General features: G+C 50.2%; 2 protein-coding genes across 4 annotated transcripts; one reads left to right on the plus strand and one right to left on the minus strand.

Moving 5' to 3' along the window:
- Nucleotides 1–589: 589 nt before the first annotated feature.
- Nucleotides 590–14,147, minus strand: DBF4B (DBF4B-CDC7 kinase regulatory subunit). 3 transcript variants are annotated; one of them, XM_075522687.1, is made up of 11 exons: nt 13,671–14,147; nt 10,856–11,047; nt 9,676–9,726; nt 8,967–9,036; nt 7,952–8,022; nt 7,327–7,363; nt 5,290–5,332; nt 4,298–4,414; nt 3,931–4,057; nt 3,094–3,203; nt 590–2,518 (listed from the first exon to the last, which is right to left on the minus strand). In XM_075522687.1, the coding sequence occupies exons 1-11, from the start codon at nt 13,779–13,781 to the stop codon at nt 1,147–1,149; spliced, it is 2,301 nt and encodes a 766-aa protein (XP_075378802.1). In that variant the 5' UTR covers nt 13,782–14,147; the 3' UTR covers nt 590–1,146. The 3 variants fall into 3 exon arrangements, with proteins under 3 accessions (XP_075378802.1, XP_075378801.1, XP_075378804.1); XM_075522686.1 differs by having other exon boundaries at nt 5,290–5,335; XM_075522689.1 differs by lacking the exon at nt 13,671–14,147 and having other exon boundaries at nt 5,290–5,335; nt 10,775–10,868.
- On the plus strand, nt 14,115–25,774 carry CCDC43 (coiled-coil domain containing 43). Its single transcript, XM_075522693.1, has 5 exons — nt 14,115–14,332; nt 19,733–19,820; nt 22,028–22,163; nt 22,843–22,901; nt 24,253–25,774. The coding sequence occupies exons 1-5, from the start codon at nt 14,156–14,158 to the stop codon at nt 24,438–24,440; spliced, it is 648 nt and encodes a 215-aa protein (XP_075378808.1). The 5' UTR covers nt 14,115–14,155; the 3' UTR covers nt 24,441–25,774.

Here is a 25,774-nt window from a genome sequence, read left to right on the forward strand (position 1 = left end):
AGGACAGACAGACCCCACTGCTCTGCGTCAGGCCCAGGGCTGTCCCACCCTCCTGGGCAGGAAGCCTTTCCCTTTCCCAGCCTGCACCTTTGGAAGCCCTAGTCTGGGACACCTGGCACCACTGAAAGCTTGGCTCTATCCTACTTGGAACTGCCCTTCAAGAAGTGGCAGCCTGCTTTTAGACACCCCTCAGCCTCCTCCAGGCAAGGCTAGCCCAGCCCATCTCCTCGCCTTGGCCCCACACCCAGGCGAGGTCAATAGTCTCCCATGACCGCTCTCCAGTTTCTCCACGTCCCTCTTTACCTGGGGCCACCCCACACGTGGCCGGCCGCCCCTGCACTGGGTACAGCAGCTTCCCACAGCCTGCTGACCACACTCCTAGGGCAAACCACGTGTGGGGCGGTGTCATACGACCAGAGCCACTGCTGCCCCATGTTCAGCCTGGTGCCCACCATCACCCCCAGATCCTTTTCAGCAAGGCTTCTGCCCAGTCACCACCTAGCCCCTAGATGGACGTTTCACGCAATTTCGAGTTTGCTGTGCTTAAGGCCATCAAAGAAGTTTCACCCAGCATACAGCAGAGCAGGATCTCATCTTCCATTTTATTTAAAAGTTTAAAAGTTTGCTAAAAAAACCCGCAGCAACTTAGTACCAGTTACAAACATCTGTAAACACTCAAAGACATCCAACAAAACCCCAAACCACGTGAAGAACACAGATCTTGCCCCCAAGGCCCTCCTCTCCACTGCCTCTGCACCTCCAAGGACTGGGTGAGAGGAGGAACAGGCCATGCTCTCAATCTGGAAGGGCAGAGAGCATATTCCTGCTGAAGAGAGGCTTCCAAAGACCATCTTGTCAGCAGCCCAGGGAGGAGTTCAAGAAGGAAACTATTGGCTCTAAACATTACCAGCAGAGAGGAGGGAAGATCCCAGCCCCTCTCGCAGCCCAGGACAGTGAGACCAGGACATCGCCCATCAGTTCCCCACAGGAGCGCTGTGCAGGTTGTCTGCGGTGCCTGGGGACCACTGTGCAGCTGACAGTCCTCACTCCAGCTCTCGGCTGTACCTCCTGGTCGGCTTGTTAAATCCCTTTCCCAGCTGCTTCACAGCTCCCACTAAGGGCCCAGAGAACAGCCAGGAGGTGGTTTTAACTAGTCCAGCTGCCAAAAAAGGTCTCAAATATGGGGAAAGGGGCTCCTTTGGTCTCTGTGCAGCAGTTCCGGCAGTTCTTGTCCTCTTTGCCTGCCCAGGCAAGCTCTGACTTCTGCTTCAGGACTGAGCAGAGCTGAGACTCATACCCACTGTCCCTCACATTGACATGTGTCCTTAGGAGCAAGTCCCTGTCCACAGACTGAATCCTGCCATCCTGGACACCCGACAGTGTGGAGAGCAGCTGGACATCCCAGTCTGACTCGGAAGAACTTTTGCTGAAGTTGTGATCAGCCTGTGCCTTATGTGGAAGAGGCTGAAGGAGCCCAGGGCATGGAGCCCACTCTCTGCTGTGGCCTGGGAGGTCAGGTAGTTCAGGTGCTATTTTTTCTGCTGCTCTGACACAGAGCGAGCAGCATCTGGCTTCGGCCACCGGCAGTTTTGGAGAGGGCAACTGGCCAGTAGGACAGCTGGTCTTGCTCACCATGCTCTCCAGATCAGGACTGTTCACATTCCTGGGTGTGTTTTCATTCTCCCCTCCAAGCTGCTTCCCTTGGGAACTCGTGTTTGCTTTGCTCCAGCCACGCTCACCGACAGTGCTGCCTGCAGCAGCCTCTGCGGGATCAAAGCCCACAGACACAGCTTCAAGGGAACCCAGCTGTGATGCAGGGTCCCCAGGGTTCCCACAGGGGCACAGGTCCAAACCAGGGGAGCTACAAGGTTGGTTGGAGAGCTTTGTGCTTAGGGGCAAGCCTGGCTCAGACATCTGTCCTGCACCCTGCACACCCATCCCACCATCCGCTGGGTTTGCCTGCTTATATGGAGAGAGGCCACCACCCAGCTCCAGTCTGGGCTTCTTTCCCACCTGGGTGCTCTGTCTGGAGGAGAGCTGGCGTTTCCTGGAGACAGGCAGTGCTTGTGGAAGATGGCTGATAGACTCAAGCACTTGCTGTTTATGAGGTTCAGATGAAGAAGCAATTGCCTCTCCAACATGAGTGGCCGCTACGCAAGTCCCCCAGCCCAGGTCAGGAGCCAAGCCTAAATCTGCATCCCCCACCGCAGACCCCTCCGTGGTGCCACGCGCAGCACAGACCCCTCTGGTGAGTCCTGCTCCAACAGGCAGCCCCAGAGAGCAGTTCTCTGACAACCCCTCTCCTTCTCTGGGGCTACTGACCCTGTCCCTGGGCAGGCAAGGGGAACATCCTTTGGTCTTCAGGCCACGATCATACTCTGTATCAATTAACAGTTCCACAGCACCCAGCTCAGGCTGCTGCCTTTCCTTTCCCAGCTCTGCTGTCAGCATCTCAATTCCTCCAGCAACTTGTGCTTGAGGCACTAAGCACTCATCTGTCAGGCGGGACCGCAGCACCCTGAGAAGAACCATCAGTTAATGCTCACTCTCTCTAGGCCTAGCAACACCCTCCCCCCAGCAAGATGAAACATTTTCTGCAGTGCAGGATGTTTTAAGCCCTTGCTTAGGAGGCACTAAGAAATTTTAGACCAGTGAGGCTCAGCAGTGATACTGCTGCTGGCAGAGGAGACGGGCAGCATGAGGGATCTCTCAGCCTTCTCAACAGCCCAGGGCCCTGGCACAGGAGTGCTACCAGAGCAGTGGGGTTTGCATCAGACATGAGAATAGAAGAGATGGGCTCAGCTGCCCTTTCCAGTTTAAGAGGCACTAGAAGTCTACAAGGAGTTCCCTGAAGCAGAGAAGCCACGGAAACGCAAGAACATCTTCCACGGCTCATCTAAACCTTGCCTGGCAGGTGCCAGGTTGATCCTGCAGTCAGCCACAGCCCTCTGCTTCCTGCTGGCTGACTCCTTGGCACAGGGCATGAGCTAGGAACCAGTACCAGCACGAAGACTCGGGCCCTGTTCCTGTGAGCGTGCCATGCAGCACCACGCTGCTTTTCGGCTCCAGGACTTACCAAATTCAAAGACTTACTTGGCCGACTGCTCCACAAAGTTGTTGGTGAGCTGCGAGATGACACGATCCACAGGGGCATACTGCGAGTCGTCCAGTGCAAACCGCTTGTGCTGGGGGCTCTGGAGGTGCTGGAAGGTGGTAGAGGCTCTGTTAGCAACACTTATCCTTTCACAGGAGGGAAATCTGCAGTAACAGCCACTTCCCACAGACTGGAACAGACTAACGGACTGGAGGGCAAACAGCCTTTTCACCAGATAGAGCCATTGTTTGGAAGCAGATTTGGGAAACGTAGGCAACGCTGTTACCCCCGGTTGCTTACAGCGAGTATTCTGTTCCCATAGACACCTGCTGATGAGGAGGTTGTGTCTATATCTAACAGCTGCCTACTGCTTTCCCCAGCAGCTAGTAAAAATGCAGACTCCAAATACGTACTGTCTATCACTAAAGGCTGGGCTCTGAAAGCCACATTGTTTGGCATCTTCCAGGAGATAAAAAACCCCCAACTTCTCCCCACCTTTTTAATCAGCCTGTGCCCCCAGGTGCTGTGAAATAGGCTTCCCACCTTACAGATCAGATAACAGGATGATCCTTGAGGCTCTCCTAGCCCCAGAGATGAGCATGTCGTGCTCCAATCTTCAAAACCATTGTTTGCCCAGACCAGGAGGTCAGAGCACAGATATACTATGGCTTTCATCTACAAGGCTGATCCTATGAGATGCCATGAAGGCTGTACGTGTAGCAATCTGCCTTCCTTCCAAAAGGGTTCGTACTGTTAACAGGCACATCATGATTAATGAAGCCAGTGAGTGGCCCCCCTAACTTTTGCAAGGAACCAGGTCCCAGGGGAGCCTTTACCTTCTGCAGCTCTTCAAAGGTCTCTTGGCAGCACTCACAAAATCCCCTCTTTTTCTTTGGCACAGTGACCGGTGTGGACTGGGGGCTCTTCTCCCCCTCGCTGCGCATCAGACAGCCTTCCACATGCCTGCAAGGTAACAGCAAAGATCTTCCCTGCCCTCACTTGACAGCATCAGCAGGTACCCAGCTGCCTGCGTAAGGGCCAGGGAGGTACTGCTGCCTTTGAGCTACAGCTGTTTAACCCAGAACAGGGCTCCTTTCACCTCCATCTAGAAGACAAGTGATTCTCTAAATCCCAGGAACCAGCAGGGCAGCAGTTAGCAGAGGAGTTGGGTTAAAAACTTGCACAGAAGGAGCTACAACGTACCTGGCTCTGCAAGAATTCGAGAGGCTTTTCAGAGGCTCAAACGGGCTGGAGCTTTTGGGTGCCTGGAAGTTCAGGTCAGGAAAGCTTTTGAACTGGTGGTGGAAGGGCCGGAATTGCCTGAAAGCAGCAGACCAGGACATCAGACTTCTGGCAGTGATAGCATGGTGAGAGCTGTCCCTCCCTCAGAGGGGCTCAAGGTGCTGTCTCATTTATGATGGGATACTGGCCATCGCTGTCCTTTCATTTGGCTGTTCCAGAGATTTCCCATTTCTCACTGGAAGTACTAAACCTGATTCTCAGTAGTGGCACTGATGGGGGGGATGTTTTGGACAGAAGGCAGGCTTGCCGGCTCAGCTAAAACCCCACCTTTTGCCCCCAAGGCACATCAGCAGCAGCCAGTGCAGTATTTTCAGCTACAGAGCAGCATGGGAAGGTTTTGGTTCCCAGAAGACATCTCTCTTCACACTTTATTGCATGCAGCATGTAAAACCTCATATTTGACTCTGCAGCTGCCTTAAATGTTGTCTTCAGAATAATTAATTAGCACTCTCGATACCGTTAGAGTTACAGAGTTGTTAGAAACACCACCAAGATCAGATCCCCTTGTGCTGGATACTGTAATCAAGTTACAGGCCCTGACCTCATGTGTTTCAATCTCCTTCCTCATTTCAGAGGGCTCAAGCAGATTAAGTGACCCACCAAGGATCAAACACGGAATCCGAGCAAAGAAGTAAACTCAGTTGTCAAGTCTCGTTTAACACCTTTTTTCCCCCCTTGACATATAAGCCACCCAGTTTGTTTCTCTAAAGTCCATTTGCCTCCCTCCAGGAGAGTGTCAACTTCCCAGCGTGTAACAGAGAAGCCACACTCTGCCTTGTGGACAGAATATTCACTGCCCCATGTGCAAATAAAACAGGTAAAGGATTCCCTCCCTGGAAGCCCCTGAGGTTTTAATATAGTTTGGCTGTGATGTTTAGAAAAACCTCATTTACCTGCTCTGGTCTTCAACCTTCAGAAAAGGGGGCTTCAATTTTCCTGCTAGAAAGAAAGCTGGTTAGAAGTTGCCCTGACCAAATTCCCTACTTATTCATTAATTTCCCAACAGAACTGGGCTACAGAGCCACGCTCACCAGTACTTCTGACACCTGTGAATGCCAAGCGATGGCTAAGTGCAGCCAAAACAGCTCTTTGGGTAACATACAACACCCCTCACCTCCACAGTATTCAGTAGGGTGACCAAACCCCAGAGGCAGCCCAACCGTGGACTGTTTCCACCTTTGAAAGACCATCCAGCTAAGCCCCTTGCATCTTTAATGTCTACTCAGTCTTATTAGCCAGTGGCCTAAGCCCAAGCCTCCAATTCCGACTCAAATCCTAAAAACTGTCACACATCCTCAATGTAACATGCCATCAAGCACAAGTGACAAGTTTATAAGAAACAAATTGCAGCAGCAGCTGCACAAGCACAGAGCTCTGCATCAACCCTTCCAGCACCTTTTTCTCCCTCTACCTTTACCCAACAGCCTGGAGTTCAGAATGGCTCAGGCCAGGATGGTTAAGTCAAAGCAGTAAGAGCTGCTGGAGACAAACCAACATGCTGCATAGCCAAGCCTGGCACGAGAACACCACTAAAGAGCAATATCTGGCCTTTGCTTGGTCCCCAAGGAGGGCAAACAGCAGCTATGCTTCCTACAAGAGGCATAATATTTATTAAGGGAGCAGAAGAAAGCTTCAGCTGTGCATTCAGGGAAGAGGTTTTCAGAGCCAGGCTGGGAGAAGAGGCTGCCAGGTCCCTCCTGTCTCGCAGGTATGTTCAACTCGCAAGTGGTAACATTATGCTCGGTGTGGAAATCTGAGTACAGATCCGGTTAAGAAACAAATGAACACCAAGGTGTTCCCACAGGGCATCTGCCTGACCCTGAAACCAAGCCTCTCGTGCCTCCCTTATTGCCTCTGAAGGGCGAGGTGTTTTGTTTTCTTGCAAGCCTGGCACTGAATGCTATTTTCTCCAAAGAAATTTTAACCTCATCCTCCAGAAAGGCTGAGTCCACCCATCCTCACCAGTTAGTTCCTCGACCCTCATCCTGAGCTTGCATCAAATGTGCTGTTACGTCACTAAAGTAGCTATTTAAGTACAGGATCAATTTTTCCATGTAAATGCTGCCAAATGCTTAGCACTTCTGAAAGCAAGGCCATGTTTAGGGCCCTAGATAAAACTCAGACTGGTGCACAGGTCCTGAGCTCTCACGGCAGAGTGCTGAACAGTGACAAACGGTTCAGCTGTCACCACAAGTCCCCAGGCAAGGTTCAGAGTGTGCCACAACGAAGAGCTCTGAGCTTGCAGCAGACAATCTGCCTTATCCAACAGCTTTGAGCCTTTTTTCACCACCTCCCCTCCCAAACTGGAAAATAATCTTCCAAGTGTCACACACAGAATCCAGGTTGGAGCCTGCTCTGAGATATTACTGGGCACTCACTCTCCAACAAGCGAAGTCAAACAAGTCATTAACTTATGTCACCGGTGCCAATCTCAGTACCACAATTGAGTCTTGTCTAATTGCAGATGAGAACCTGGTTTTTCCCCCCTCCCTCCTCCTCTGGAAGTGTTATCCCTAGATTGGTGTCTCAGCAGTACATTTCAGCCTAACAGAAGTGAGTGGGTTGTGAGGAACACGCTCTCCTCTGTAGGATGCATTATTCTTCGAAACTTCGTTTGAGCCAGTGGATTCAACGTGCGGTGCCAGCAACACAGCTCTCAGGTGCCTCGGGATTCTGGGAGCTGCGCTGCAAACGGTTTATGGGATTTTTAAAAACACTGCCTGAAATCAAAGGCATAACATCCTTAGCTGTATTAGGAGGCTGCAGCTAGACTCAGACAAGGAGTTACAAAATCCATTCAAGAGAAACTGCCTTAACAGTTAGCATGTTTTGGATTGCTGAAGTTTCAGATGGATTTTCAAATTCTAAACAAGGCTTCTTCAAGCAGCTCTGCATCTGAGTGTAAATAGGAGCAGAGCTTCCAGGCCTACCTTTGCAAATTTTTGATCCGGATGCAAAGCATTTTGCCTAAAGGAAAAAGTGACATATTTAGTATGGGAACCAGCACAGGCAGAACTGTAATTACTGATCCCAGAGCAGCAAAGCAAGATTACAGCAGTCTCACCCACCACTTCAGAGCTCCTGCATCAGAGACTATATCACCTCCCCCTGATATTTTGTCTCCCAAGTTACCTAGAGTTACTTTAAATACAATATACAGGCTGCCACTCTGATCTTATGCCCCACCTTCTCACTGACCTCTCCAATGCGTTAAAAAAATACTTCAGAAAGCCAGTGTACTAGCTGCATATTATCTTCATTTTAGCCTTAATCCCTTGCAAGTCAAAATCAGTATTAGCTGTGCTACAGATGAGGTTGATAACTAATAGCTGCCTCATTCTCATCTGGTTTTACCCACACTTTATAAAAGGAAAAATTCTTTGAATTTTGACATCTCCATCAATAAACAGAAGCACCAGATTGCTCAGTGTTGGATGAAAACCTAGGAGATCATCCTGCTTACAAGCCCAGTAGCACTAGAGGAGCTAGAATGATTGCTTACAGCTACTTAGGGATCCCAAGCACCTCAAATTGGGCTGGCTTTAGGTCAGTTACCTCTGTCTTCTGGCACTGTTTCCTTGCTCCCGAGACGGCACACAGCAGCTGTTGAGCGTATGACAACATTTCTGCACAGGTGGGATGTCAAAGAGCCATAGCTCAACAAAAGAAGGTGAGCTGTTCCCCTCCACCGACTGCAGCACAAGCATAACTCCCCATCCGCACCGCGGAAAAGCACGAAGCACCTGAGCCTGCCATCACCAGGCAGAGCATCACCACTACACAGTTAATTTGCCCAAGAAGCAGCCAAGAAAGAGTGCTTTGAGGGGCAGCACCCCATTTTGCTCTTTAGCAGAGCTGGAGGCTGGCTTTAAGTCTCTGCAGAAATGAGACACTGTTAGGAATTCTGCAGCACACAGACCAGACCCTGACATTTGAAAGCCCTGACAGGCTTGCAACACCGAGCGGATCAGCAGAGCTGGCTGCTCAGGAACGTGTACTAGCAGCGAGAGCCTCCATCACGCATCCAGACAAGCTCAGCCACGGCTGTATGTCACTGTCATTGGACACTCAGGAACCTTTTACTCCAGACCTATTATTAGAATCAGAGTTTCACCATCTGCCTTTCCCATCACCCCCCCCATTCATCACTGAGACGGGAAGCGCCTTCCAGCACAGGTCCTCAAACATCAGCACTTCCTAATTAAAAATGACCAAATCCTGCCATTATCATGATCTGTACTTCCCGGTCAATTAGTAAAAATGGTCTTTTTGGAACAAATTAATGCACTGACCAAGCTATTAACATTTTCTAATATTACAGCTTCAGTATATTACAACATATCTAGTGTTTGCTATTGTAAACATAACAGTAGCATGTTCTGTACAAGGACATCTGGTTTTTGAAGTGCAGACCTACCTAGCCACGGCCAGGACAGCATCAGTCAAGTACCAGCTATTGCTCGCAATTTCTTCCTTGTCCTATATCATACTCATTACATCACTTCTGCTCCACCTGTCTCAAAAATCACTAATTATCAACAGCTAAATTTCAGCCTACAGAGAAGGATACCATCCACGTGCAAGATCTGGACTCCCCACAGGCGAGCGTTGGCGAGGATACTGCTGCCGCTGCAGGTGTCCTGTACAAACAGAGAGGTTTGGCAAGTACAGCTCAAAGCAGAGATGGCTGTGTGAGCACATGCAGCTCTAAATCTAGTTTGGAGAGATCTTCCTGTTGCCCAATTGACAGACCTTTGTGTAGCTGTTATTAAAATCAGGGCACAGCAGAAAAGGTTCGAACTCATGCTTTATCTACCCCAAATTAACAGTAGCATCTAGGTCAAATTTTTAATCCCTGCTATAGCATGAGATTCTAAGTGGGCACTGAGATTCTTTTGACCACTTGTGATACTAGTGAAAGGACTGCAGGGGAGCCTTTTGCCCCAGCTATGTGGCTTTAGTTCTTTCTAGGCTAAAAATTCACCTAACAATGGGTCTTGTGTTAATAATTCTCTTGTGTTGAGCACCCAGATCACTGGCACAGGCCTTAGAAGTACTTAACATGGATGGATGAGACAGCTCTGTGAAAAACAGTGCCCAGGAGCACTACACAATATTCTGCAGAGCCACAAGCAACTGCCTCATACCTTTACCAGCCCCAGAATCCACTCCCTTCAGCAGGCAGGGGCTCTGGAGAAGTGGCTGGCGCTGGTTCTGCACTGCTCAGCAGTACTTTGGACATACCCAGCTAAAGAAAAGCCCATCCACACATTGCTTACCTGATTCTTCATGGCCTTCTGCAGCAGTTCCTTTCCCCTGCTGATCAGGGCCTGCAGAGAAAGAAGCCAAGTACTACGATAAAGCAAAGAGCTACCAGGCAGCGGCAAGCTGAGTACAGCATGGCTGTCCACTAAGAATGATTTCTAGTGATACCCGCTCTCTGCTGGGAAGAAGAGTCTGGCCAAGACTTCATCTCAAAGACAGCAGGACTGAGCATTTCCAGGGAATGCAAACCGCAGGGGCACCCATTAGATCTACACTAAGCAGCTGTTCAGCCAAGGCTCGGCTTTTATTGAACAACAGCGAATACTCCAGAGTGAGCCAAGAGGAAGTAGCAACTTAGCTCAGGAACTCTGTCTGCCACATTCCAACATGCTGGCAGGGGTTAGGAACATCCTTGCTAGCCCTTCCTGGGAACCGAGCCTCATTTGCAAGCCAACGATTTCAGCAAATAAGTTAAGCTTTTTGTAAGACAAACGGATAACGCTGTGAGCAAGGACAGGGGAACAAACACCATGACTGAGTGAAACCCCTGACATCAGCCCAGGCTTCCCACCCACAGGCGGTCCAGATCCAGCTGGCAGAGATGCCTGTGGCCTAGACCGGGGCAGTAGGCTCTCCCCACAGTCACAGCTTCCAGCAGACACCAGCATTCAATGCAGGACACTGGAGCTTTGGCCACAAGCACTACTGACCAGAAAGGCCAGCTCCGGCAGGGTGAATAGGACCTAGAGAAATCCCTTCTTGCAAGCTGCCCTTGTAGATCTCCTCCCAAGTTACAATGGCCTTGCCCCACCAGTGTCTGTGAGTGCGCATCCAGAGCCTGCAACAGTTTTAACTTGTTTACATTTCTCTGGATTTTCTAGACACACCTCTGCATCAGGACAGATTGCCTGTTCTGTTGGGAAGCCAGCCAAGCCCTCTATTTCCTCTGCCATTTGAGTAGATATTCTTTGTTTACTAGCTCAAAGCTGCGATATGCACATTTGAGCAGACAACGATACACAGACATGAGGAACATCGGTACGAATTTGAATGGCCAGACCGGGGGGGGGAAAAAAAGCACAATGTATTTGCTCAGGGCAGGAACAACTTTACCTTCCAACTCTGGTCTCAGGTTCTACTCTATAGATCCCTTGGGACAAACGTTGAGGTGGCCTAAACCTTTATAGCTCTTACAGTGTCTGGTGCCTTCTGGTGAGGTCTGGTATGGTTCCCTTTGGACGTAGAAGGCATTGGGCTCGTGGCTTTCGCATCCTCTGAAGTTACGTTGCTTCGCTTCTCAGTCCGAGTCCTGGCTTTGTCCCGTTTGGCTTCTTTGCTGCTGGAAACCACGTAGCTGACTTCTTTGCTTAGGAAGCTTTCAGTCACCTGCAGCAAGAGACAGAACAGCAGCTCTGAAGCCATCCAACAACTCTGAGCTGAAAGAGTCCTGCTAAGCAAGAACTACTGCCTTTATCTTCATCCCACACACAGATAAGGAGCAGCTGAAAGTACTAGTCTCTACAAGTAGTTCCTTCTTCCAGTCCTTACTGCTGTCTCACAGAAGGAGAGGAGATCCTTCTGTGACGTGCAGAGAGCGCACACACCAGAGCTACACTGCAAATAATCACCAGAACCGTCAGACTGAGACTTCCACGATGCTGTCTACCATTATCTACTCAAACAATGGTTTCAGAAAAAAAACAAACAGTAGGTGAGAAAACAGCCCTGGATGTCATGCATCAGTGTGGAAGAGCTCTGTTCTCAGGAGAAGAGAGCACATTTTAACAAAATGAAGTAGAAAGTGAACAGCTGGAACAAGCAGCTCCACATAGAACAGGACAGCAGGGAACTAGAAAGCCAAAACACACTCACACCCCTTTGCATAGAAGCTAGAAGTCTGAGGAAGAGGTGGAAAACCAAAATTTGGGATACTAACAGTAGGCTTATCAGAAACTCAGCAGAAGGCAGACAGCCATGGGGCACTAAGACAGGTATGAAGCCCACAGGAAGCCAAAGATCAGAGCAGTCTGAAATTGCGGCTGCTGAACAAGCCAGTTCTGCTGTTACAGAATCCCTGTGGACTGAGATCCTGGACCCGCCTGTGTGAAGTGCCACAAGCGACGCTGCAGGCTGCCCTGCAATGGTGACTCGTGTTACAGGAGACCAAGGGGGCTGCAAGCACAGAAGAGAGTAAATAAAAATCTCCCTGTCCAAATAATGCTCTGTCATCAGCCCTGCATCAAGGCTAAGCTCTGGACACCACATGCAAGTCCAAGGCCATAAAATGCTCTTAATGTGGTCCTGAACAAGGGCCTGGGTTTGGGTATTACTATTGAAGAGCTGTTTTACAGATGGTGGCCATGGTGCACTTGGATTCAGTATCTCCACAGGAGCAAGAGGAATGAGAACTCCACTCCCGGTGGACCACATTTCAGAGAGGGAAGTGACCCGAGACGGTGCCCAATAAGAAGCCAGAGGGACAGTCAAAAGGCTAACATTATTTCCAAGTAGTGCGGCAGCTGCATAGAGAAATAACTGACTGCCGGGAGCAAGCGTTTCTCAGACTTGAAGGTGCACAGCTAAATAAGAGATGCTATGAGAAGGAGAGCATCCCTGAGTGTTGATGGCACACCCAGGGGAGGACAGAAAGAAATCAGCAAGTTCAGCGTGAAGGTGTGATTAAAAAGAGAGAAAAAAGTGTAAGGCAGCTTCCCCACATGCGTATGCAGCCAACACATGATCCTGGCAGCAGAGATGCAGCAGTGACAAGAGCTAAATGAAGATTTTACAGCGGTGTGTAGCACTGAAGGATCTAAGGAAGTTTTGGGGTGCACATGAGAAATCCACCTCAAACAGAGAGATTAAACAATCTGAAAATAAATAGTAACAACTATCAGGATCAAACTGTACTTAAGAGTCATAAGAAAACTGAAAGATGAAAGAGATGAACAACCAGCTGCTGGGTACAGCCCCTGTCCTCAGTTCCAGCCTGGGTGACTGAAGTGATGCTACTTTTTGAAGGGTCTTGGGAGAGGATATAAGGAATTGGTGAGCAATATCAGCACCAAGGAAATCTGGAGAGGCCACGAAGAATGCCATACAGATCCACCCAAACAACAGCTTCACAGGGGGAAGGCTCCAGATAGCTTTTCTGGGAAAGCCACGAGAAAAGCACACAGCTACATGACAAAAGAGACTTGGCTGGCGTTACCCTACTTTACCCTATGTTGAATTTCAAGAAACATTTGAAAGTCCCACAACTTCTCTAAAAAATTAAGCTGCCACAGGCTGTTGTGAGGGATGAGGGGGAACCAGGCAACCAGTTACCACCACCCAGAAGGTGGTCCCCACGACCAGGCAACCAGTTATCACCGACCAGAAGGTGCTCCCATGACCAGGGAACCAGTTATCACTGACTGGAGGGCGCTCCCACCACCAGGTAACCAGTTAGCATCTACTGGAAGGTGCTCCCATCACCATACAACCTGTTACCACCACCCAGAAGGTGCTCCCATGGCCAGAGAACCAGTTGCCACCACCCAGAAGGTGCTGCCAGGACCGGGCAACCCGTTGCCACCGCCCAGAAGGCAGGAGCGAGCGGGCAGCTTTCGTAGCAGCTGCTCACGGGCAGACTCGGGCTGGACCACGCCGCCCAGCGCCCCATGAGGGGCCTGGAAAGAGCCAGCGGGGAGGCGACGGGGTGCAGCGAGGGGAGGAAAGCGGCAGGCAACGGAGGGCGGCCTCCTTCCCCGAGGGGCTCCCCGGCTGTGAGGCGAGGCCCACCGGGGAGCGGGAAGGGGAGCCGGGGGGATGCGTTACGATGTCAAATCAGCACGGGGAGGAACCAGGAAAATAAGGAAACAATAATTAAAAAAAGAGCAGACGGAGAAACGGAGCGAGAACAGAGACGGGGCCGCTTCAGTCCGCCGGTCACCTGGCGCAGGCGGCCCCGGGAGCGGGGAGGGAGCCGGGGCGAGGGGAGGCCCCGGGAGCCGCCGCAGCCGCTCACCCCGCCCAGGCGCCGGATGGCCTCCGCCAGCTCCCGGGCGCTCCGCCCGCTCGGCAGGTCGAGGTAGAAGGACTTCCCGCGGAGAGGCCGGGGGGCGGCCGGGCCCGCCATGGCGCCCAGACAGGGAGACGCCGCCGCCGCCGCCGTTTAAATTCCCGCCCGCTCCGCCCCTAACGGCGGCGCTACGGCGGCCGCGCAGGGACGCGCCGCTCCTAGCGAAGCCGGCGCAGCGCCTTCGCCGCTCCTGAGGGGAAGGAGCGGGGCGCTCGGCGCAGCGGGGCGCGGCCGCGGGCACCGGCGAGCCGCCCCGCTGGGTACCGCCGCTCTCTGTCCGCGGGCACGGACGGGCTGATCCGCTGAGCACCGCCGCTCTCCCGCCGTTGCCTTCACAACTTTGTCCTCCGCGGCCACCGTCGCGCCCCCCTCGCTCTCCCTGCGGGCGGCCGCGTGCGCATGCGTGGCGGCGGCGGTGCTGCTGCTCCAAGATGGCGGCGCCCGGCGAGGAGGCGGCGGGCGGCTTCGCGGCCTGGCTGGCGGCGCGGCTGGAGGCGCTGGGCCTCGACCGCGCCGTTTACGGTGCCTACATCCAGGGGCTGCTCCGCGAGGAGGAGAGCGATGAGGAGCGGCTGGAGGCGCTGCGCGGTGTCCTGGCCGCCTGCCTGGTGAGGGACGGGTCGTGGGGTTCCTCTCACCGCCGGGCGGGACGAGCCTCCCGGGGTGGGAGGGCTGGTTTCGGTGGGTGTCGCCGCCCGGTCCGCGCCCCTGAGCTTTCTGTCTCCCCGCCGGGGCTCACGCACAGCCCTAGGAGGCGTCGGGCAGCCGCGGCCTCGCTGGGCCCGGAGGCTCCGTGGGGGCTGGCGTGGAGAGCCGCGGGGGACACGCGGGCATCGCTCCCGTGAAGCCTTCGGGTGGATAATCGCCTTCCCCAGAGGGTCCCCAGCACCTCCGGAGGCGTTTCTGGACCCTCCGGGGGTCTTTCTGGCCCCTTCAGGTGTTCGGAGTTTATTTGGGGGTTTTTGTTTGTCGGGGAGGGGCTTTGTGCCAGTTTTGAGGCTGATCGGAAACTTTGGCAGCCGCTGTGGAGCGTGGCTGTTCGCGTGGGGGAAGAAAAGGGTCGCGCCTTATCTCTGTGGAGGGCACGGGGTTTAGCCTGTGAGCTGCGTGGCTTTCTGGTAGTGCCCGAGTGCGGTTGAAGGGGCGATGTTTAACGACAAATCCTTTAGAACAGCTAAACGATAGCTGTGTTAGATGGTCGTCGTTCCTCCGGCAGATCTCATTCCTCACAGCACGGTGTTGTCTTCCAGGAGTCAGGCCCTTGGATCAGGCTGGAGCTGGAGTCCGTCTCCCAGCTGGGACAGAGATTAACTGCGCTGCCAGCCGTGCGTGGGCAGAGGCTGGAGCTCTCGGGGATGGGCAGTGCTCGCCTCTCCCCTGCCAGATTTCTGGGAGAAAGTTAGGAGAGCGCAGGAAAGAATTTCTCTTCAATAGTTATCTTCTTTGGGGGCTGTAGGATTGTTACAGTATCTGTATCTCAGGATGTTGCATAAATGGATGTTTTGTACTGTAAAATGTTAAATAGTAAGTGCGCGCTGCTGTTGATTAACAGTCTGCTCAATGGCTATTGCTGATTTGCCAGCCTCCCAAAATGTCTGTATAGGAGCACAAAACCCCAAGGGGCTTGGTGGCTACAATCAGCTTTTTGTTATCATAGGTGACTGCATCATGTAATTCCTTCCGTTCACTGACTGCATGCCATTTTAAATTGCTTTTCCTAAAAGACAGAGCACCTCTTCACTGCCTTCCACCATCCCTTCCCCACCCTGGGGCACCAGCAGTAAGGTAGTTTCTAAAAGAAGGGTAACTGTGGCAGTGTAGGTTTGTGCCTAAAATAATAGGAGAAGCAAACAGTGCATCCTGCTGGCGTTAGGGGCAGAGCAAAATGTCTTTGGAAAATGCTGTTCTAAAATAGCTGAGGTTAATTAACTTGCCTGTAATTACCAGACTTGTTTCATTTCATCACCAAAGGCAGAGCCCGTGTCTGATCCTTGACCATGCCGGTTGCAGACTCGCAAGCCTGGGGTGGGCCTCGCGTTTCGCTGTGCGTGCTCTTTCCGAGCTCTGGAGGTACGTAGCGCGGTGGCTGTCCCTTGCCCCGCAGCGGGCTGCGTTACGTTCTGATATTTTCCCTTTTCTCTTTAGTGCTGAGTTACCCTTCTCATGCGCTGCTGCCTGGTTTGAGAACCGGTGCGGGGTTTTCCTATTCATCGAGTTCTGGGCTGTCTTTATCCTGTACGTGTTGCACCACAGCCCCGTGTCTTCTCTTCATTTTGTTTTTTGTGTCACGGTTGCAGCTGACTTTTGCTTCGTTTGCAGTTTCGAACTCAGTTTGATGTTTCTGCAATTCTTTTAAAATCTTTTTGCCTCTTGAACCCTCAAACTTTTTAATTACTTTTTTTAGTCAGTGCATTTTTTTCTTTTTGTAGACTCTATGCTTACTTCTGTATTGACTTTTGAAACAACCTTTCATTTGGTTAATTTGGGGCCTTTCTTGCCAAGCCTTTTCTCTTTGTTCTAGTCACAAATTCCAGGTTGTTTTTTTGTTTGTTTTTGACAAGCCTCACAAAAATAAATTTCAGGCGACCTCTGCACTCGTGTCTGTGGTTCCTCAGTCCTGACAATGTCGTGCATTAGTTCCCTGAGTTTATTCAGACGTAACCATTTCAAATCAAGGAACTTAGAACCGAGATCTATTTCTGTTCAGTTCTTCTCTTTAAACCAGACAGAATCCTGCTCACTTGTATTTTACATGGTTAATTTTTCTCTGTATTTACTGACCTCTAAAACAACATCATTTCTTGTTTGTTTGGGGACTACTAGGTGAAGATATTTGGTGGTGGCACCCTCAGCTTTCTGTACTCCACCACTATTAGCAGTGTTTGCTCTTATATGTGGGAAGCGAGTCTCGCAGAGGCACAGAGGTCAGTGCTCTGCCAGAGCTCTGCATCCAGACCGCAGTGAGATGGAAGGGTGCTACAGCAAACGGCCTGCACTGCGTGGCAGAACTTCTCTTTGCTTCTTTCCGTAACGGTTTAGTTTCACCCAGGCTGCCATCATGTTTCTTTTCTGTTCTTCATTTGTGTCCATTCATGGGCTGTCATCTCGGTCTTTCGTTTCTTCCTTTCTCCAGCTCCAAGGCTGTTTTCCCATCGTTTCTGGGATCGCTAGAACGTCTCACTTTTGTGTTCTTCTCCCCTCATAGGCCTGCTCTACTGATACACAAATACCCAGTTTGTTTCTTATTGTTCAAACACTCATTAGAAGGTTGCGTAGGTCTCTGCCGTCATTGTTAGTCTTCTGCCGTTCATTTTCCTTCCCGCTTGCTGCCATTCCTTTATCATCACTTCCCTGATTTTCTTCCTCCTGCACACTGAAACCAGGCACCCAGGGAATATGTCTCTCCCAGCCTTCTCTCCTAGCTTTATATAAAGTTGCTTATCGTTTGGCCAGCCTTGATTCCAGTGGGCCAGTATTCCCTGTACTCAGGGGAGCCCATCTGTTGAGGAGGATCCTTTTACTATGAGTGTTTCTGGCACTTAAAACCTGTCATGTCTTCCGTGTCCTTGAAGCATGCCGATTTTCATTATGTTTTCATGACTTACTGTGTGTCTGAGGGCTGGAAGGGTCCCTCTGACTGGCACTTGAAATGGTGTTTCCGTGCACATCATCCTCGTTGCTGGTCTGCTCATCCAGCCTGTGTTCCTGTGAGGATCTCAGTGTCTTCTCCCGGTGGGAGCAGGGTCAGTGGGTTCTTCCAGACTTAAACCACCCATTCTTATACCCGACCTGAGCAGATTAGGCATCATCCTGTCCTCTGGATCTACTCTCGTTAAAGGCATGCTGACTTCTTAAAACGGAGTCTGATGTCGGTGGGAATTGCAAACCCTTCGTCCTTCTGCTGTTTCTCTGTTTGCAGATCACCTTGAATATCCCGTGTGTTTGTCCTTGTAGCGTCTCCTCCCCAGCCCAGGGACCTTGTTCAGTTGTGTGTACGGCTCTGAACTGCGCTCATGATCTCGGTGCTCGGCCGCTTTGTGTGGTGGTACCGCTGTGTGTCAGTTCTCCTGCCATCTGCCTGTTACATGCAGAAATTTGTGCTTAGCTGTTGTAGGCTCGGGGTGGGAGGACTTTATTCTGATTTGCTCTTTATTTGTATTGGAGCAAAAGGCGGAGAGATTTTTGTGTATGTTTTTATCTCCTCGTCTGTCCCACAGCTGTGGAGAACTCAACTTCTTTGCTGTCCCCCATGCAGGTGAGCTTTGCTCTGCTGGATGGGTAACGTTTTCAGTGACGGTCTGTCCTGGAACTTGAAGGTGCTTTTTTTAGGTACCTAGTGCTCAAGTTTTCAAGATGAGGATCGTGAACTTGGTGTCTTTTTGGCAGGAAGTCTGTGTGCAGGGGTTTGTTGCGCTCATCTTTGAAATGCCCATTACTGCACGCCTGGCTGTGAAAGGTGGAGAAAGGGGCAGACAGTGAAGGTCTGGTTCCTACACACCTATATAAGAAATTCTTTTCTAGGCAGAGTTTATCAGGTTTTCTGCCTCTCAGAGCTAGCTTTTGGCATAGGCAGGGTAGGCGATGGTCAGGGCTGGCAGAACAGCTCTAGTAAGAGGTCACCATTGCTTTGCTGCCTGATTTGTCCCTGCTTGAGTGCAGTGCTGCTGCCCCAGGAGAGCAGGATGACCGCAAGGATTTGCAGGCAGTGCTGGATCTAGCCTGAGCATTAACAGCTGCAATGCACTGGCCAGACCTGCCAAGGTGCAGGGGAAGGGGATGTCCCAGTCCCAGCTGGCTTGTTCCTCAGGTGTCCCTGGCCAGCTAGTTTCTGTTTGGTATCAGCTCTCCTCAAGCCCTTCTGCCTCTCTGCTGCTGGTTTTTCCTAAGCTGTGGGCAAACCCAATTTAGGATTAATGAGCAAAATAAATACAAAAATATTGAAACTTCCTGCCCGTTGTACACATACATCTTCCCAGTGAAGTGCTCCTGGCTGTAACTCTTCAAAATACTTTTCTTTTTTATCAGGATCGTGTTTCTTGCCTGGATTCAGCTTCTGTAGTCTGAACTCACAGATTGGGCAATTCTTGCAGAAATGCTGTGACCGCATGTGCTGAGATGTGGTAGAGTAGTGTGTCCCCTGTCTACCGCTGGAACTTGAATTATGGTGTTGATCAGTCCCCTGAGAAGCTGTACATAGGCACTGGGGAGAGAGCTAGTCATGGTGGAGCTCCACAAGTGAAGGATCTGGCGATGGGAACGCCGCCCTGTTGCTGGTTGGGTGCGTTTCCTGTCTCCCTCAGTAACGAACAACAGTGTGAATGCATTCCATGGCCACCTCTAGATTGTGTTTAATGCTCCAGACAGGTTAAGGGGGACAAGAATATCCCTGCTGGTGGGAGGAGATGGTCTCTCAGTACCACCAAAGTGGTTTCAGCTCTCTACTGGCCCTGACCCATATTTTATCCAGTCTCATTTATTTGCTTTAGTGAGATTGGCTTGGAGGTGGCCTTTGTGTAGCTTCTCTGCAGCCTTGCTCAAGAAGAGGGACGATGCTGGGCAGTAGATTTCTAGAGCGAAGATACCCCGATTGCCTTTGGTGTTTGTAGGGCTGTTGCACCTAGAGAGCCAGCCACTGTGAAAACAGTGTGTGTCGTTAGAGCTGTATCATGTGAAAAAGTAAACTGCTGTGGTGATTTGGCATCGCCTGGCGTGGTGCAGAGCTGTTGGATGGCAGCCTTGACACCTTGTGTTTGCCTGGTGGGTCAAGGCATTCTCTAGTCCTGAGCTGTGTCAACAAGTAAGTGCATCGCATGACTTGTATCATCCCAGGTTAACAAAAGTCCCGTATGTGCATTTAATGAGTAGATTTTGTGCGAAAAGCTGTATCGCTTGAGCTTATTGCTGGGTGTTCAGATTCTTTGCAGCTGGTACTTTTCATATCTGATTCATGCTTGTTTAAAGCAGACCAACTTTGTTCCAAGACTGAGAAGTCTCTTTTCCCTTACTAGGAAGAAGATCTCTTAAACGATGTTTGCAGGGAAGTAGTCGAGAAGTGGTCTGAATCTCAGATTGTTGACGCCAAAGAGAAAAAAGAAGGTAGTGTCGCTGCTCGGTGTGCCTTCCTTGTGGTATGAGTAATTTGCAGGGCCTTTCCATGATGAGAACTGGGTGTTCGTCCTGTTAGGAGTTAAAATAAACGCTGCTAATATGTTTGCAGATGTGACTTGCTTCTCATTGCCATTGCTGCTTATTTACTGTTTTGTCTTGAAATATGAAATGAGGATGAGTAGTTTCACTTTTGGCTGTCCCTAGCATTCTGCTGCTCTTTGGGTTTATAATCCTGCAGAGGAAAAGAGGAAAAGTGTGGGTTGGTTTTTTTTTTTTCTTCTGCAGGATTTTTTCAATTTCCTTTCACAAAACACCTAGGGCTTTCTCTCTGTTCAGTGCTAACAATGTAGCAATGGCAGCTAGCACTCTGATGGTAGATGCAGTTATTACAGTATAAAATGCCTATGCTACTTCAGTTTATGCTCGTTTGGAAAGCAGGTGGTGTTACACAACTACAACTGCACCCGTGGAGAGCTGTGCTGTCCCTTCTGCTGCTGCTCACCCCAGTACACATCAGGAAAGCATCCTTATTTTCCTTGTTTAAAATCTTCTCTTAAAACCGTCCTTTTTTTTCCATAAAAGCTTGTAGGGGGGGAAGCTGTGTGAGGCTGGTGCTGCTATACTAATGCTGCTCCTTTCCCAGTCACGTATATAGTCCCACCGTTTCTTTGTACCCTCTCTGAATTCATCCCTTGTCTTCAGCTGCTGGCTCGGGAGTGAAGACCTCTGTCTTGTTCTTGTTCATCAGGGGAGGCTTGTTCTGGTCATTGAGCAGAGCTCTGGAGTACAATGAAGTCATACGCTGGAAAGATTTTGCTGGTTTAAGCATACTGCATGGATCAATTAATAATCTTCCAACTGCACGGACCTAACCGTAGCCCGTGACAATGTAACATCCCTTTTGGCTAAATCCTGCTTTTTGTTTGCTTTGCTTTTTTTTGTTGGTTCTGGTTGCAAACAGACTATTGTCACTGACTGATGGCATTCTGGAAATAGTTCTCCCAGTGAGCCCTTATCGTGAGGCCTGCATTTATATAGCGCTTTTCTTGTCTAAATCTCAGCATTTCACAAATATCACTCATCTCCTCTTTACAGATGAGGCAGCTGACCCACGCGTTCAGTGGCATTCCCCAAAAATTCATTGAACCCTGTCCTTGGCCTAACTTTGCCTTTGGCTGGGGATAGGGAAAAGTTACGCTATTCTGTGCATTAAATAAAATAAATTCGTCTTGTGGGGACAAGTGATTGGAATTGCTGGAGCTGCTGCTGGGCTCCTCCTGCTCATGCCATTGGTTACCCGCAGGGATTTTTCTTACTCGTCACAGAAAGAAGGCAGCAGTATGTGTCTAGGTTGTTAGAAGTGCAAGGATTTAATTCACTGTGGTTCCATAAAAGGATAAATCCCCAATGAAGTCAATATCGCCTTACACTAACAGAGTCCTGAGGATAAGTTATTAACAAACTAAAAAAATTTGGTGTCAAAACCCAAATGTCCTTTTAAGAAACGGGCAGCAGAACTTCAGTGTTAAAAGGTAAATCAGCTGTTCGTGTCCGTAGGTAGGTAGAAAAGAAAGAGTATTAAACTGGTCAGCCTCTTCAGGTTTTCAGAATTTGTTTGATGTGGTTTTAAGTACGTAGTTAAACGTATTTAGCTGCTTTTAACCAGAAGATAATGCAATTTGGAGTAAAATGGATTTTCATTAGCAAGAGTCTTACCAGTTTCAAGGTTTCATTGTGAAACGTCCCTTGCTCCAGGAAAAATAGCGTCTGATCGTGGCTGTGCGCAGCACGGGGGAATTCCTGCTCGCGAGGAGAAGCCGGTGTCACATCACCGCATCAGACGCTGTGCTGGCCTGAGCCATCCCTTCGGTGGCTCTTCAGCAGCTCCTGCTCTCTCAGTCCTCAGACTGAATTCCCAAAAATGGCCGGCTCGCTGCGTTGACAGCACCACTAGTGAGAAGGCTCGTGGGGGGAGGGTGGGGGGATATTTTGGGGTGAGACTTCTCCCTTTAGCTCGGTGCACTTGTCCCCAGCGACAGCTGCCTCCCTGCAGGCAGGACACAGCCTGTGACAGCGGGACGGTGCCTTTTGGGGACTGCAGATGTAGGAAGCAGCAGCGGGTGGCATCTGTCAGCTGGGACTTCATGGCCATATCTGCAGGGACTGACTGATGCGCTGACTCTTCTCCTTGCCAGATGAGGTCCAAGCCATCGCCAGCATGATGGAGAAGCAGGCCAAGATTGTGGTGAAGCCAAAGGAGGTCTCCCAGGAAGAGAAGCAAAGGAAAGCTGCCCTCCTGGCCCAGTATGCCAACGTGACGGATGAGGAGGAATATCCTTTTCCTGACCCAGTTGGGACTCAGTGCTTTGAAGGACAATGTTTATTAAAAATCTCCTAAAACAACACCCTTCCAGCTTTGCAGTGTCTAGTGGGGAGCATTGGAGAAACTTTTCAGTCTTCCTTCTCCATGATAAAATAACTTCCATGGAAAAAAGCATGGAAGCTCCTAGTTTGTGGAGTGCCACGAGCAGACGCTCCTTTGAGGATGTTTCTCCGCCATTTCCACACTCCCCACCAACACCTGCTTGGCTGGGTAAGGTTTGCCCAATCCAGGTGTGTTGCAGAAGAGGAGTAAATCACCTCCTGGTAACTCTGTGCATGGTAGTCAACATACTGAATTTCTCTCTTGCTTTCTGATGAGAAATCTGCTGAAAAGATCCTTTTTAGAGAGAATATGTGTAGAGTGGGAGAGTTTAAAGTTAATTCTTCGTAGTGCTGAAGAACAAGTTCTTCCTTGAAGAGCAAAGTTGAATAGGAGGGAATTGTTCCTGGCACTCGAGCAGCAGGAGGGAGCTGAACGTGGGGTTTTGCGCTTGCCTGGTCTTTGCATGAGTGTTTAGCTTCTTCCTTGTGGCTTGATAAAATTGTTATTTGACATGTTTTGAGTTAAGTGTGAGTGTATAGAGGCACAAGTTCATTACTGATGTCCATATTTCCTTAATTCTCTCACTGGTGAGGATGAACAGGATGGATCGATTGCGACAGCAGTAAATATTGGATCAGAAAAATGTATCCTTTGAGTTCTCAGGGACCCAGGGTTTTTGGAAGGAAGGCAGCTTCCACGGTGAGTTTCCCATCCTTCCTTGTCTGTGTTGATACTGTTTCTTTAGGGCCACCTCTTAAGTTTGGTGATTCGTTTTTCTTTTCATGTAGCCTGACCTTGCTCGTAATGAAAGTTAGAGGTCCATCTGCTCCCTGCCCCATGTGCACAGCTGAGACTGGTCCTGTCATTCTCTTTTCTGTCCTCTGTTCCCTCCCTCCTTCCCTCCCTCTTCCACCCTCTCTGAAGCTTCACAGAACATGCTATTAATAAGGATAACTCTCCCAGAACATCAGCTTAATGCTAACTGGTGTCCAGAGAGGTAAATCATATCGGGAATGACTACAAGTGCAACAGAAACAAAGCTATCGTGGAACTCTTGAGGCTGTGGTGCAGCTGAACTTTAATGGTGACCAATTATCCCATGTTTTTCTCAACACAATAATTTGGGACATTCCTTGAGCTCACCAGCGGGCAGGTTTAAGATGGAAGCAGTTTTTTATCACATAACTAAAAAGTGAAACCGAAATTATTCTTGTCCCTACATTACTGTTGGTTAGGAGGAAGAGACAGTGGAGGAGACACCCACTCGCTCTTTCTGATGCTCTTCCCAAAGCATTTGCCACTAGTCGCTGCAGGAGAGAGGACACGAGACTGTGGGGATCCTTGGTGTGAGCTGCCTCATCTCTTCCCGCATCTGCAGCCTTCCTCCATGGCCGGTGGGGCGGGCAGAGCTGCCCCAGGCAGCGCTGCGCGGCACCGTTCCCGTCCCATTAGCCGGGACCGTTGGGGAGCTAGAGGGAATGCCTTGCACCCGCGGGCGGCCAGCTCCCTGTCCCGGGGACGTCAGCTGCAATCCCAGTGTCTGCAGCTACGTACATATACGTATGTGTATGTATATGGAAAAATGTACATGTCGTACACACAGCTGTAGTGAATCCACTTGAGGAAGCTGTACCACATGTACTGGTTTTCTTCTTCTTAGGTTTGTAGAGGTTTTACAAATTTTTTTACATATTTGTTAGAACTGGTAGACAACTTGATTTTTCTCGGAAAAATCCTTTCCTAGGGAGTGTGCATTTACTCTTACATCACTTCTCTATTTAGAAAAACAGAGAGATATTCCTTTTTCTTTCTCCGTTCCTCATTTCTTATTCCCAAATTCCTTACCTGCTTGGTGAGGAAGCAGAAGCGGGAGTCAGAAGGTGAAGGGGGAGGTAGAATAAGGCCAGTTTCTAGTTTAGAGCTCCAAAATATGGCTGCAGAGCAGAAGCTGTGCGGCTTCAGCCAGAGCGTTGTCTGCCCTTAACACACCGCCAGCGTTGTTCCGAAACACAAACGTGGAGGATGTCTTGAATGCCAGGAAGCTGGAACGGGAGCTGCTGCGAGATGAGTTCCAGAAGAAAAAAGAGCAAGATAAACTCCAGCGAGAGAAGGATAAGCTAGCCAAGCAGGAGCGGAAGGAGAAGGAGAAGAAAAGGACACAAAAAGGCGAGCGGAAGCGATAGCTGGGGTTTTCCAGTTGGACTCTCAAAGGATAAAATTAATGACGAATATGGTGTGTGTTTAAAAAGCAGCAGAAATTCTGGGCACGTGGCTGGCGAGTGGCTCTTTGGAAGCATTTCCTTTTTTTTTTTTTTTTTTTTTTTCTGTTTTTACATAGCAAAAAAGAGATTTCAAGCACCTCTTAAATTCGAAGTGTGCCATGTGCTTGTGGTGTCAAATGTCCCAGTTGGTTATTGTGGCCAATGTCTGTACCAAAGAACGGTGAAGTGATTATGTCCGTGTTTTAAATCGATCGATTTTTACTTCTAACCACTTCAAGTGAAGCAAAGCAAGATGTAGGAGAGGGCTTCCAAGCTGGCTGCATCCTGCCGGCCTTGATTTGCAGCAACAGCGTGTTACGATTTGGGAGCAGAGCAGAGCCCCTTCCTGACCTGTAATGAAGGACATGCTGCTGTGGGGCGAATGTGAATTTATTTACACTAGCCTTGAAAAATGTATTTGCAAATACATGTATTCATGCTGCCGAGAACAACGCTACGTTTTCGTTCTGGCCAAGCTGAGAGAGCAGGGTTTGGAGCTGACCGCAGCGAGGGTAAGCACTGTTCTGCAGCAAGAGAAAGGAAACATTATGAAATATATATGAGTTGCAGCTATGAGACTGCATCACCCATGGGCTCTTGGTAAGGGAAACGCCACGCTGATCTGAGCATCAGCCAGAGCGGTAGCAAATCGGTCAAGCCCTTAATGCTGTTTTAAGACTTTATGCCGGTAGCTGGAAAATGGTGCTCCCTGATGTTTCGTGTGGGTGAATGTCGACTGTTATTTCTACGGCTGTTGCCAGGGCGAATGCTTTAACGCAGGCTCAGTGCTGGGCAGCTGTAAGCGAGTTGGATGCGCTGGGTTTACAAGCTGGTTGCTCTCACCGGGCACAGCTGCAATCGGGAGCCGCCTGTGGGGGCTGAGCACTTCTCTTGCCCCGAAGGGCTTGTTACCTGCTGTTTCCAGCCGCGTTCGTGACGGCATCACCCGCCTCTGGAGAGGAGAACACTAATTTCTGTAAACTGAGTGTGAAGGAGGACCTGCAGTGCTTTCGGGGGCGCAGGAGGAACCGGCGTGCCTCGCTCCTGTGTTGCTTTGTGCTCTGGCCGCCGTGTTCGCTGGGGAGGTGTGCGCCTGGCAGCAGGCGGTCCTGAGCTGCTGACGGTACCTGTCCCCATCGCCTGCTTTCAGCACCGCTGATTAAAGGGTCGTGCCTCCTGTTTAACTAGCTGCTGCAAGTGTGAGTATCTAACTGCTTTATCTTTGGACTTGAATAATAAAACTGGTTGGCCAAGAA

Source organism: Mycteria americana, chromosome 22, assembly GCF_035582795.1.
Source record: "Mycteria americana isolate JAX WOST 10 ecotype Jacksonville Zoo and Gardens chromosome 22, USCA_MyAme_1.0, whole genome shotgun sequence".
NCBI classification, from domain to species: Eukaryota; Metazoa; Chordata; class Aves; order Ciconiiformes; family Ciconiidae; genus Mycteria; species Mycteria americana.